The following is a 12,927-nucleotide window of genomic DNA, read 5'->3' on the forward strand; positions in this document are numbered from 1 at the left end:
CAGTTAAACCAGTTTAGAAACCACATCCCATTAGTGGAGTAGGGATAGACCCACAGACTCAAGGCCCCATTTGCCTCCATCCTAGTTATGGTCAAAGCAGCAGCACCATCTGGTGGACACACAGAATACAGTACAGTTTTATTTATTAGTTTGGGAAGGCAGGTCTGTAAACAACCCATAAGGGCTGCAATATACAGCATCTGTAAAAACAGTAACAGAAAAAAACCCCAGTAAACATAGATGTTTAAAAGTAGAAATAAAGGCACAGAATTATATAAGGCAGAACAAAAAAGATTGCCTAGGATTCTTGGCTACCATTTATTTCTATCAGGGAGCTTGTTCATGAAACTTCCTGCATGCAGAAAGCCATCATGTTAGGGAGAAGGCCAGGCTGACTCTCCCTGAGGTGCTAGTTTTCCACATGCAGGTAATGGGGAAGTAATCAGACCCGCAACCTCACCACGACTGCAGCTTGATGGGAGAAAGTCCAAGAAAAAGATTCATTGCTTTATTGTTTATGTAGTGCCTTTAATGTACATGGCACTTTTCAGAGAGCCAGGTCTCTGCCCCGTGGAGTTCACAATCTAAATACTGACTCAAGGCGAAGGAAGGAAGGGATGGAGGCAAGTGAAGTAGATGCAATTGTTTCAGTTTCACGTTCTTGAGCTTAGTTACTGTAGGGAAATAGCACCCAGGCATGACGCCAAATGCTTCATGGGAAAGAAGGTTTTAAGAAGGGATTTGGAGGAAATGCTGATTGTATAAATGGCCCTCAGGCTTGCTTCAAGGGGAGCTGGAGATTAAGAAGGTTATTAGTAATGGGACAGAGAACAAGAATTCCAATATTGTGATGCCTTTATACACATCCGTGGAAAACTATGCACAGTTTGGTCCCCCTATCTTGAAAGGATAGAGCTGGACAAGGAGAAAAGGTCAACCAAATAATTGGGATTGGAGCATGTTCCTTGTGAAGAAAGGCTAAATCATTTGGAGCTCTTTCTTTTAAACATGGCTATCTTGCACTTTCCCTTCCTGTTAGGGAGGCACTCAAGGTAGGCTAACAGTGCATAGTTAAAAACAACAATAAAATCAGCCAAGGAAAAAAGGGACAGCTGAGAGGGGATAAAAATTTATAAAATAACGCATAGTGATAGGGCTTTCTCCCTCTCTAATAATACCAGAACTCAGGGTCACCAAATGTAATTGGCAGGAAGGTCAGGGCAGACAAAAAGACGTACTCTTCACACAACGTGTAATTAACTTATTGAATTTGCTGCCACAAAATGTAGTGATGGATAGCCTCTCGTTTCGATAGCTTTAAAAGCGGGAATAGACACATTCATGGCGGAGAAGGGATCAATCAGCAGCCATTGGCCATGATAGCTGTATGGCTGGTATCTCCATTTTTCAGAGACACAACAGCAGGGGAGAGCTACTCATATCTTCATGCCCTGCTTGTTGGCTTCCTGGAAGCATCCACCTGACCACAGAAGGAAAAGGGATGCCAGACGAGTTAGGCTCTTAAGAGCTCTTAGCAGTCATTGCTCAAAGCACTCTGATCAGAACTAGTGCCCAGGGCTGAGTGTCCCATGTTTTCCAAAAGGAGCGTGGAACCTCTGAGGTTAAGAAAAGAAGCAGGTTCTCAAGGCAAAGGCATCTTAATGGGTGAGTACTATAGAATAAGGAAAAAGCAGCCCTCATGTTTCCCTTTCCCAAAATTCAGAGTTTTTGATGGATTTCACTTTGGGGTTCATCCCAGGGAAATTTGATCCCCACGTCTTTCATCTTTTGGTGATAGAGGTCATGGAAGGTAGCGTTCTGTTCTGGTGTGAAGTGGTTTCTCCAGTCCCCAGAAATCCCTGCAAGGTTGGGGAGAAAAAGAGAGAGAGAGAAAGGATCTTACAATATAGAACCACCTGCTGGATGATCACAAAATTGCAGGCACTTCCCAAAGGATTTTTTTCTCTGTTGGTTCTACCTTTTCTGAAGAACGGGCTGACGTTTTGGTTCATAATATCTTCTGGCACAAGGCTGTAATTCACCATTTTGTTGCCCTTCATTGTCTCAAAGGAGGCATTCTCCACAACAGAGTCAACAGCAGATGCATCCAAGTCCTTACCCAGGAACTGACAGATGCGGAGGACGCTGCCTCGAAGATCCTAGGAAGTTGGAATACCAAGAGTTGGATCTGGAATGCCAGGGTCTGATTTCAGGGCTAGAGTGGCCCATGGAACTGGCCTGGGGCAACAGGGAGTGAAGGTAAAAAAAAATAATAATAATAACAACTCTTATGTGAAAAAGACATTCACCTTAATCAATTCATCATAGGTCAGAAGAAGAAAATTTGCCCGATCCCGGTAAGCCAACCAGGCCTTGACATGATCAAACCAGGAGCCAAAGAGAACTGAGATAAACAGATATGTGTTAATGTTTGTTAGCTTTGAGAGGTTCACTTGAAAAACTATATACAGATAGAGACGGGTTCAGATAGCAGTTGGTTGCATCAAGAACCTGAGTCATAGAGTGCTGAGCTCAGGTACTCTCTCTTTTCCTCTCATCTTACCTCCTCAGTGTGGGATCACAGCTGTGACCAAAGAATGCTAGTTATTAAAATCACAGTTCTGTGTGGCAGCTGGACCCATATTAGCCACAGCTTACAAGGCAGGACATGAAACCTAGTTCTAATCCTGTTTTCATATTCTGGTTTGTGAACCATTGGGAAATCACAGCTCCACAGTTCAGACAACATGCAGAGCTGCGACTTAACCAGCTAAGATTATTTTCCAAGAGACAGGGGAGGAGAGGAGAGAAGACATGATGCATGTTTGGCACACATTTTTAAACCTGGGGTAAAGTTTTTATTTTTTTCCCTTTATTTTTTTTTAATGAAATAAAGAATGAAAGATGAAAGATCAAAGAAGAGATGTCAACTTTCTAAATATCTTTCCATTTCAACCTATGATTCATTGGCACGTGCAAAAGGGAGAAATTAAAAGATGTGAAAAGAGAATCTAGCCTGATCTATTTTCAATTGCTAACAGCTAAAACAGAGCGTGTGAGCAGATGTGCCACCTATGAGTTGAGCATGGGTACTTAGTACATAATACAATCATTCAAAGAATGGACACTATCTTAGACCGTAATGTGATTGGTTCTGGATCAAAAGAACGTAACCTGGCACCAGGAACAGACCAGTTAGATTTTCCAATGGTATCTTCCACTTTATGTAGTTTAGTTCTGTGACTCATTTGGATATCACAAATATTTCAACTGAAAAATAGCATAAATTAGCCCTGTGTGTCAGCAGGTTTTGTTTGACCAGAGAGAAAAGGGAGAAAGAATGAATAGGACGGAATGGCTAAGAAGACCGAAGATGTGTAGAGAGGTGCAAATGGGATGCTGGGTGGGACCGAAGGGAAGGCCACAGCCTCTGGACAGCTTCTGATATTAAGCTCCCTAATAAACACTGGATCCCATTGCCCTCCCAGAGCACAGAAGAGTCCCGGCACAAGAGTGCCTGCATACTTTTTCCTGCACAGAACATCTCAATGAATTCCCCAAAATCTTCCTTGTAGTCCAGGAATGAGGCCATCTTGGCGTAATAATACAGTGACACGCAGACATCCTTGGGATTGCGGATTGTGTAAATGGCCTGGAAGAGAGAAGACTGTCAGGCATCAGAATAATGCGGTCCCAATACTTCTCATACTGCAAGACAGACCTCCCTAGGGAGGCACAAACAGTGGCTGGGGATACGCAAACCTCTTTTACCTTTCCTAGGGGCGTATCCAAAGTAGGGTCAGGAGGAAGTGCCACTTTCCACGGCCACCTCAGGCCAATCAGTGCAGCAGGACAGGTTTTGCATACACAGATTTACTGCTGAGCATGGCAACAGTGCCGTCCCCCCTTTTATCCCCCAACTCATAGAATCACCTTCGCCTGTGAGCTGAAGAAAGACTCTGGAAAGACTGTGGGGGGCAAGTGAGAGGTTATGAGACGGGGGCAAGGCCGATTCTCCAAGTACTCAGCCGCCGTGTTCTGTTCAATCCAGGGCACTCGCTCCCAGGAAGGGACCAACCGTGACAGTGTGGGATCCCCATTACTGTGGATTAGGGTGAGAATTTCTTGCATCCAAGTTGTTCCTGGGAAGAAAATGAGGAAAACATTGTCCAATGTTTCCCTAAGCCTACAAGGAACATTAGCAGGGTCCCTACAGGCTAATGCTTTTAAAAGTCCAGAAATATCCAGATTAAAATTGTGGCATCGCACACAATTCAGTGGCATTGCTAGGGAGGTGCGGGCAGGATTGGGTGATGCACATGGGGGGGTGACATCACTACTCACCAAAATTTTTCGAATAATACCATCATGTTATTTATCAACGGATGCATAATTTCATGCAGAATGCAATGAAACAAACCACATTGAAATATCTCTATTCTAACAAGTTATAGCCAAAAACCCAGCAGGGTGGGTTAATGGTACATCACTACTACCCTGCCCACTGCATGGGAGGAGGTCCATCATAACTTCTGCACCAGGTGATGCAAGCCCTAGTGACACCACTGCTCCAGTTTTCTGGCAGGGCTCCTGTGCCTATATCAGTGGCTTGGCAGGCAGCATTCAACAGGTGCCTTTTTTCCTAAGAACATAAGAACAGCCCCACTGGATCAGGCCATAGGCCCATCTAGTCCAGTTTCCTGTATCTCACAGCGGCCCACCAAATGCCCCAGGGAGCACACCAGATAACAAGAGACCTCATCCTGGTGCCCTCCCTTGCATCTGGCATTCTGACATAGCCCATTTCTAAAATCAGGAGGTTGCACATACACATCATGGATTATAACCCGTAATGGATTTTTCCTCCAGAAACTTGTCCAATCCCCTTTTAAAGGCGTCCAGGTCAGACGCCATCACCACATCCTGTGGCAAGGAGTTCCACAGACCGACCACATACCGAGTAAAGAAATATTTTCTTTTGTCTGTTCTAACTCTCCCAACACTCTGGAAAAATCTGCACCTGTTAGCTTTCTGCCTGTCACACACAGCGTTTAAAAATGAAGGAGGCTTGCCATGGCATCTGTGAAAAGCACTCCCCTTTTGTCAGTTATTGAACACCAGGAAAGCACAGGATGTATACATCCACGACTCACCAGATTTGGGGTATGTGAGGTTGAAGACATCACCATCTCGCACCTGGAAGCTCTGCTGGGCATACCGGACACTTGCCTCACTGTGCACAAGCGCAGGAAGGGTTATTCCACCGTATTCTATGGAGTGTGTTACCTGTTTGGCCATAGCCTTCAGAGACGGGGCAAAGAGGTAAATGTAAAACATATGAATCTTGAAATTCCTGAAGCTAGGAATGAAAAAACTGAGAAGAAAGACGCCTCTAGCTAGGATAATGGGGAAGAAGAGGGCCTTTGGATGAGATTGTGGGGCATCAGCTGGGGGAGGGGGGGATTGACAACAGCTTGCAGTTCCCTCTATTTCTCTGCTTGCTCATTCCTTCCCTTTTTCAATAGGGAGATCATAAACCATCCACCTTCCCAGCTCCCCCTTCACAGGCTTGTAACCGCCCCACCCATCCAGCAGAACCTGCTTTTTTTCCAGCCTCTTGCAAGTCCTCTTCCGTCTCTTCGTCTGGCACCTGTTTCCAAATCGTTTGCGGCACAGTCTGCAGGGAGGGAGAATTCAGGCGAGCAGCTACAGAGAGAGGCACAAAAAGAGACTTTGTTCTTGGGAGGGAAGGGAGCCAGCCTAGGGAAATTGAGGTCACATTTTGATAAGAACTTACAACCACACTCTGAGATAGCAGCCTTCCACCCGCTCTCCCATCCATGTCGGGGTAGCAGCTGGGTGAGAACATTCTTTTGCATTGTTGTTCAGCCCAGAAAGTGGTCTTCTTCTCCAAGCAGGAAACAATGCGGGCATTGCTCACTCTCCATGGCAAAGAGACCTTGCTTCCTAGGACACTCACGGGTCCTGTTTCTCTCCCCTTCTGGGGAATCCAGGAATTCTGCCTGCCCCCTTTCCCTCTTTGGTAATTCTTGGGTACCTTCACAGCTCTCCAGGGTTTCAGACAGGAGGTGTTTTTTTTTCCTCCAGGCCTACCTGGTGATGCCAAGGACTGAAGCCAGGACCTTCAGGCCAAGCAGCCACTCTACCACAGAGCTGCAGTCCGTCCCCCCCTTTATGTCACAGAACCACTTTCCTGAGAAGCAGGAGTCTTTGCAACAATCCACCAGGCAAAACAGGGTTAGCAGCTGACCCCAAAAACCTGACCTGATCTGCTCTTGTGCGTTCAACAGCAGAATCATGTTTGTTGCACGGTGATAAACATTACATCACTGGCCAGTGTGTGTCACTCAAACGGCTGTTAGAGGCAAGGAAAGCAGGGACCAGGCACGCACTTGGCAACTGTATACCTAGCTTGCTGGAGGCTTCTCCCTTCTAGGGAACCCAGAAATTCTCCGCTAAACTGGCACGTGTGAATCAGCCACCACAGAGAGGCCAGGTCTGCTAATGCAGTAAAATGAGGTGGGAATTAACTGATAAGAGTTGTGAGCAGCAGAATGGGCTGCACTACTTTGGGTGACAGCTGGATAGATGTCATACTACATTGAAGAGGGGGGCGGGAACACCAGGGAATAGAAACCTAGCCCAGAGGAAACAGGCTGAGCTAGAACCATGTTCTCGGATATGCTCTTTTTAAAAATGCACTGTATACGGGAGCATTTTTTAAAAAAGAGAGAAAGAAAAAGGTCCCCCTCCACCTGCCTTCTGAAGTGGCACTGTCTGTTCAACACACTTCATTCTCAAGCACGTGCAGGCCGGAGATTGTCTGATCTTCTGATGCCAACTCAGACACAACGGAAAAGGAGTTCACACATCATTCTGGTGACTGCCCAAAAGAACTGAGGAGCCACCAAGCAATGCCGGACGATCCATCATCTCATGATGATCCATGCGCTCACTGGCCAGGCTCCAGATGCCGCTGCACCAGCAACTCCCATACCAATCTCTGGACTTACTCTCCACAATCCAGGTCCCTGCCAGTAGACCTGAGTTCCCCACTCACTCCTTCTCCACTTTGGCAGGGCTCTCTCCGGCCTTTCACAGCTGGTACACAACATGCAGAGATTCAACAAGTGCCGCTCCCTGCCCTGCTACCGTATATGGAGACACAGGGGGAGGAGGTGAGCAAGCTGAATTTGACGGCTTATCGCTGCATCTGTTATGCAACTGCGACAAATCATCTTCTAATCCTCCTGTTGGAGCTGTTGCCTTGTTTAACTGATGCTCTGTTTATATTATAGGGTTTTTTATGTGTTCTGCTTTTAAACCTATTTGGGAGCCCTTTTGAGCAGACGTAGCAGAATCTCAGCATTTAAAATGAATGAATGAAGCCATAGGAGTCTGCTGGGAAGATGGGGGGGAGAGAGAGAGAGAGAGAAAAGCAGGGCCACATTCAGTTTCCCACACTAAGATCACTGGTTCTGGCCAGTGGTGTTGCTAAGGGAGGATCAGGGGGCAATTGTCCCGGGCTCCATGCTGCCAGGGGGCTCCAATCTGACAAGGGATAACAGTATCCTGTTGCGCAAAAGAGGACTTTTAAAATCGGCCACGCCTGATTTCTTATGAAACTGAAGTCCTCCTTGCTTCCATCTTCACAGTGTAAACGACTCTTCTCCTAATCCTACCACCCAGGAGTCTCTCCACCACCCACCTGCCTCTTCTACTGTGAACTCACTGGACACAAATCTTCTCCAGAAAATCCAAGCCTCTCTGGACTGCTCACTCCCTCTTCCCTCACCTTTATACAAACCCCTGATGCTTTCCTAGAGAATTGGCCAACCGCACAGCTGTCTCAGCCCTTCCCTTTTCATAACCTACTAAATTTCACTTCAGTCCCAGTGGATCCAGGAGTCCTGATTTTGCGATAACCAATCCAAAGAGGGCAGCGCTGGGCGGGACTTCCCTTTGAATAAACTTCCAAGCCTTGCTCCTTGCCAGGGAGCTTTGTTGTTAAGGTGGCACCGCAAAGATGCACCTGGATCTTGGTGGCAAGGAGGCTGGCCAACTGGCTGGAGGCATCTCACAAACCTGGCCAGAAACCGGCCCTTTTGGCCAAGTGCCAGACTTAGATGACAGAAAAGCCCAAGGAGGGAATGTCCAGCCAGGCCATGTGGAGCCACATGACAGTAAAGGTTTGGTTAGGAAGCCAAATATTTACTAGGTGTTTTCATCCCCCCTCCAATTGACTGGTTGATTCAAATCACTATATGGAATTTGGGTTCTCAGCGGTGTCAGAGGTTGGACACTGGCCAGGGGCTCACACCCATCAGAGGGCCCACCTGGCCAGATAAACGCCCTAGCCTTCCAGAGTTGAAGATTTTCTTGCATTGAGCTATGGGGGGAGCACCACCTGCTTCCTGGGATTCTTCCACCTACTCTGCCCTCCAGCTGCTATTGCTGAACCCATTACGTGTGCCATCTTCTAGCCTGCTGAGTTCCCTCTGCGCCTCAGTTTCTCTCCTATGAGAAAGGTTTTCACATGCCAAACAAACCTTTCCTCACCAGTGCTGATCGATGCTCGCTCTGCTGCCACAGCCTTGGTCCCTGAATGGCTGGAATATTTGTGACATCACAGCAGCTCAGCCAATAGATCACAGACACTTCACTGCCACAAAGGAAATCGTAGTTTCTAGATACTAAGTCTCTACAGTGGCTTCTGGGCGAGGCTGGCTTTCCTGAGGAGATGCAAGCGACGGCTAAGAGAGGTCTGAGTTCTCCCTGGCTAGCCCCACATCAACAGAACACCAATGATGAAGAAATTCCATCAGGCCCAACTTGCCCATTGAGAAGCTACTTATTGCTTGAAAGGACATCACTGTCTGCCTTTCTAGTGGGGAAGCAAGTACAGAGTTGCTAAGCCTCCATATTCTGTCCCCCCTCCCCAATGGATCCATGTAATAGAAATGGCAAGCAAGTGGCTCGGGGTTGCCTGGCATCCACTCAGTGCTCCCCTAAATCCAACAGCAGGCCTCATACCTCACCTCTAGCCTTCCTCCGGAACTGATTGATCTAGAGCAGTGTTTCTCAAACTGTGGGTGAGGTTTGAGAACCCACTAGTCGGGTAGCGAGCCAATTTCAGGTGGGTTCCCATTCATATCAATGTGTATTTTATTTTTAATATTATAGACTTGATGCTCCCATAGCATGTGGCTGCATTTAGGGAAATAATAATAATAATAATAATAATAACTTTGTCACTCCCGGATTGGCCTTTTCAGCCACACTAGACGCTGTGCCGGAACCACCTTTCAGAGCGCGATACCAGAGTCTTTCGAGACTGAAGGTTGCCAATAATAATAATAACTTTATTTTTATCCCGCCTTTCTCCCCGAAGGGACTCAAGGCGGCTTACAACAGATTAAAAACATAATTTAAAACAAATAAAAACATATTAACACATATCATAAAAAAACAGCAGTCAGATAAAAAATAGGTAAAAAGAGCATAGAGCAGCAGCAAATCATAAAAGAATCAGGCCTGTAAAAAATATTAAAAGATGTTAAAAAGGCCAAGAACTCAGAAGGCTTGTTTAAAAAGAAGGGTCTTCAGGCCTCGCCGAAAGGTCTCAAGAGAGGGAGCCATTCTTAAGTCAAGGGGAAGGGAGTTCCATAGCATTGGTGCCACTACTGAGAAGGCCCTATTTCTTGCTGCCGCCCCACGTACCTCCCTAGGCGGCGGCACTTGTCAAGGAACTGTACTTTTAACAGCTACAATGTATATACTTTTAACAGTGATAGTCAATGTGGCTTACTCCTGGGTAAGCGTGGAGAGGATTGCAACCTTTGGAATTTGGAGAATTTATTTTTAAGAGATCAGCAACTATTTGGAAGGGTTAGGAGGGTTTTTCTTTATTTTAAATAATTTTTTACTAATTGCCAACCTTTAATTTACTTACTTAATTAGATTTGATTTTTGTTGTATGGGGGGTGTTAAATATTCTCCTGCTTGATGATGTCACTTCTGGCCATGACATTGCTTCCAGGTGGATGACATCACTTCCAGTGGGTCCCAACAGATTGTCATTCTAAAAAGTGGGTCTCAGTGCTAAAAAGTGAGAATCACTGATTTAAAACGTAACACTACTGAGCTCCTTATCCATAATCCCTGCCACAAGTTAGGATCCCATGTCCTACTCCCCAGAATAAGCATGCACTGGAAAAACATGTGCTGGGCAATGGATGGCCATGGCTGACTTTGTAGCTTTTGCAAGCTGCTGATGTTGTGGTTCCCCTGGAGGACTTGCTCTGTTGCCATGGAGTGTAAGGTGTTGCTCTTCCATCTCACCCTCTGGGCCTTGCTGCAGTGCGTTTTGTCACTATTTGGTAGTTCTTTGTTTAGGGAAATGAAGTAGTTCATCCGTCCTCTCAGTCTTAAAAACGTATTCTTACTAGTAATGGTGTCACTTCAAAGAGATCAGTGAAAGATCACTCCCTCTCAGAGGGAAAAAGGGGGGCATTAAAAAGATTGCCTTTCTTTTCAGCTTGTGAAGCCATCTGTTATGTGCTGTTTCCCACATTAAAATCAAGATTCACCATACTCACACCCCAGCCGACCCCCCACCCCCACCCTATAACTCATATACAGCCCAACTTCAGAGACTACAACCTCTTATGGGAAGTAGCCTTGGGCCTAACTAGATGTTCCATAAGTCCCTCATAAGCAGTGATGGGCTTTACTTCCCACCCCCATTGCAGTTGTTGGGGGTGGGGGAGACTGATCTGGATCACAACCATGGCAGAAGGGGGGGACTTCAACTTTTGTCCCTGCCACAGTCCCAAACCGGGTCAGCCCTTACCCCTGCAGCTGCTATTTGACCGGATAAAAAACGACTCACAATCAGTGTCAGAGCCAGCTTGATGGGGGGGTCCCCTGGTGTCCCTGCTAGCTCTTTATGGTGCATGATGAGCACTACCATTGTCCCTGGTACTGAGGATTCAATGGTTGGCCTGTCCAGGCAGGCCTCGGCTCTCAGCTAGTTGCTGACATGGCCCACTGCTCACAACATCTCTGATCCCACAGGGGCCAATGAAAGAAGGGAGGAATTGGAGTGTGTCCAATTTTAACAAGAGAAAAAAGAGGAAGGGGAGGGGATGGGAGGGAAGGGGAGGGGTTCATTCGCTGCTCTGCTTCAGGCAGCCAAGTCTCATGGGTGGTCCAGCCCTAGACAGTTTACACACTGCCTTGCCATGTGTTTTCGAGGGCACCCATGTAGCTGAGGAGGGTTTGGTGCTGCTTGTGTGAAATCTGTTATGTGAACTGACCCTTCTTAGACAGAAGATTATATGCAAGGCCAGCCCTAGACCAGTGTTTCTCAACCAATGGGTACCGCCAGTGGTACTTGAGGCGACATCTAGTGGTAGTCATGGGACCTCCAGACACCCACTACTTGGCAGTGAGACCAGCAATACAATGCAACAATACAACCAGCAACAAGTTAGGAGGCTTGGTGGGCAGAGTTCTTTTCGCGTGCTTGCAAAAGCCCTCCTGTCCACCTCTTACAGTTGTTCGTTGCATTGCATCTGATCTCACAATCCAGTAATGAAATCATCAGCAGTTACTTCCAGTGGTCCTTCCAGTAGTGCAGTGGGAGATAAATGTTGAGAAGTGCTGCCCTAGACCTGCCAGGTGAGGATCTTCATGGGCATCACCCTGCGCCCCTCAACTTTTGAAGGTCTCGCTTTTTTTCAGTTGCATTTGTAGGTTCTTCCACAACTCTGATGCATAGTCTGTGAGGATGATTTGTCCCTGTTCTCCCTGTCACCTAAGAGGATGCATTTATGTCATATGGAAGCAAATAAGGCCAAATTTGTTTCCCTTCATTTTATAGAAGCTTTTCGATGTTAAGAATGAGGGGAATACCTGGCGCACCTGGATCTGGCACCCAAGCATTGCCCGGATCACCTCTGCCCCCAAATCCATCCCTGGCTACCTCTCTGCGACATAATATAAGAAGCCACCCAACTCTTATCTCCTTGCATCAGTGTGGGTTTGGAGGAGCCAGAACTGCTCCTGATCCACCTTAAACCAGCACTCCCCCCTCCCTGCCTCAATTGCATCTCTTTGGGTCCCTTGGGAGTGGGGAAGGGAAAGTGAGAGAGAAGATCTGTGCATTTTAGAAGGGGGGAAAGAGAGGAAGGGGGGGAAAGGGGAAGCTGAGGCTGGGAGAGATGCAAAGAAGGCAGAAGCCAGCAAGGGAGGTATAAGAGAACGAAGGAGGGACTAGGGGAGAAGAGGGAGAGCGAAAGAGGGAAGGAGGGAGCCGGAGGAGAGAGGGAAGGCAGAGAAAGAGGAAAAGAGATGGAGAGGGTCTCAAAAAAAGCAGGAACTAGATAGATAGATAGATAGATAGATAGATAGATAGATAGATAGATAGATAGATAGATAGATAGATAGATAGATAGATAGGAAAACGAAAAGGTGGGAGAACAGGCTAGAGAGAGAAGGGGAAGGGGAAAGACAGGTGAATGAGGGAAGAATAGATAGAAGGTGGAGAAATAGGCAGGAGAGAGAGTTGGACAGAGGGGGGAAAGAAGGAAAGAAAAACGAGAGTGAGGAGGGAAAGTGGGAGGGAGGAAGTTCAGTTAGGAACTCCGAAGCTCTCATCCCCTCCTCTCCATCTCCCTCCCCAGTGACCATCCATTCACAGCTGGACCATCACCAGCCCTGTCGCCAGGAGTCCCACAGCTCCACGCTCCTGACTCCGCCCCCGAGATCAGGGGCGGCAGCGGGGTGGGGCGAGGCTTGGGGCTGCTCGTCGAAAGTTGACTCCCATGGAGTGATCTCCCCCCCCATCGCAACCCCCCTCCCCCCTTCCCCCCCTCCCCACGCGTTAGCTCCGTCTTCCCCATC

General features: G+C 47.2%; 1 protein-coding gene across 1 annotated transcript; it reads right to left on the minus strand.

Annotated features, from left to right (window-relative positions):
* Positions 1-1,647: 1,647 nt before the first annotated feature.
* On the minus strand, positions 1,648-5,673 carry LOC136651941 (sulfotransferase 2A1-like). Its single transcript, XM_066628710.1, has 7 exons — positions 5,599-5,673; positions 5,154-5,301; positions 3,934-4,142; positions 3,526-3,652; positions 2,310-2,404; positions 1,966-2,159; positions 1,648-1,861 (listed from the first exon to the last, which is right to left on the minus strand). The coding sequence occupies exons 2-7, from the start codon at positions 5,296-5,298 to the stop codon at positions 1,720-1,722; spliced, it is 912 nt and encodes a 303-aa protein (XP_066484807.1). The 5' UTR covers positions 5,299-5,301; positions 5,599-5,673; the 3' UTR covers positions 1,648-1,719.
* Positions 5,674-12,927: the final 7,254 nt, after the last annotated feature.

Source organism: Tiliqua scincoides, chromosome 5 (assembly GCF_035046505.1).
Source record: "Tiliqua scincoides isolate rTilSci1 chromosome 5, rTilSci1.hap2, whole genome shotgun sequence".
Classification (NCBI taxonomy): domain Eukaryota; kingdom Metazoa; phylum Chordata; class Lepidosauria; order Squamata; family Scincidae; genus Tiliqua; species Tiliqua scincoides.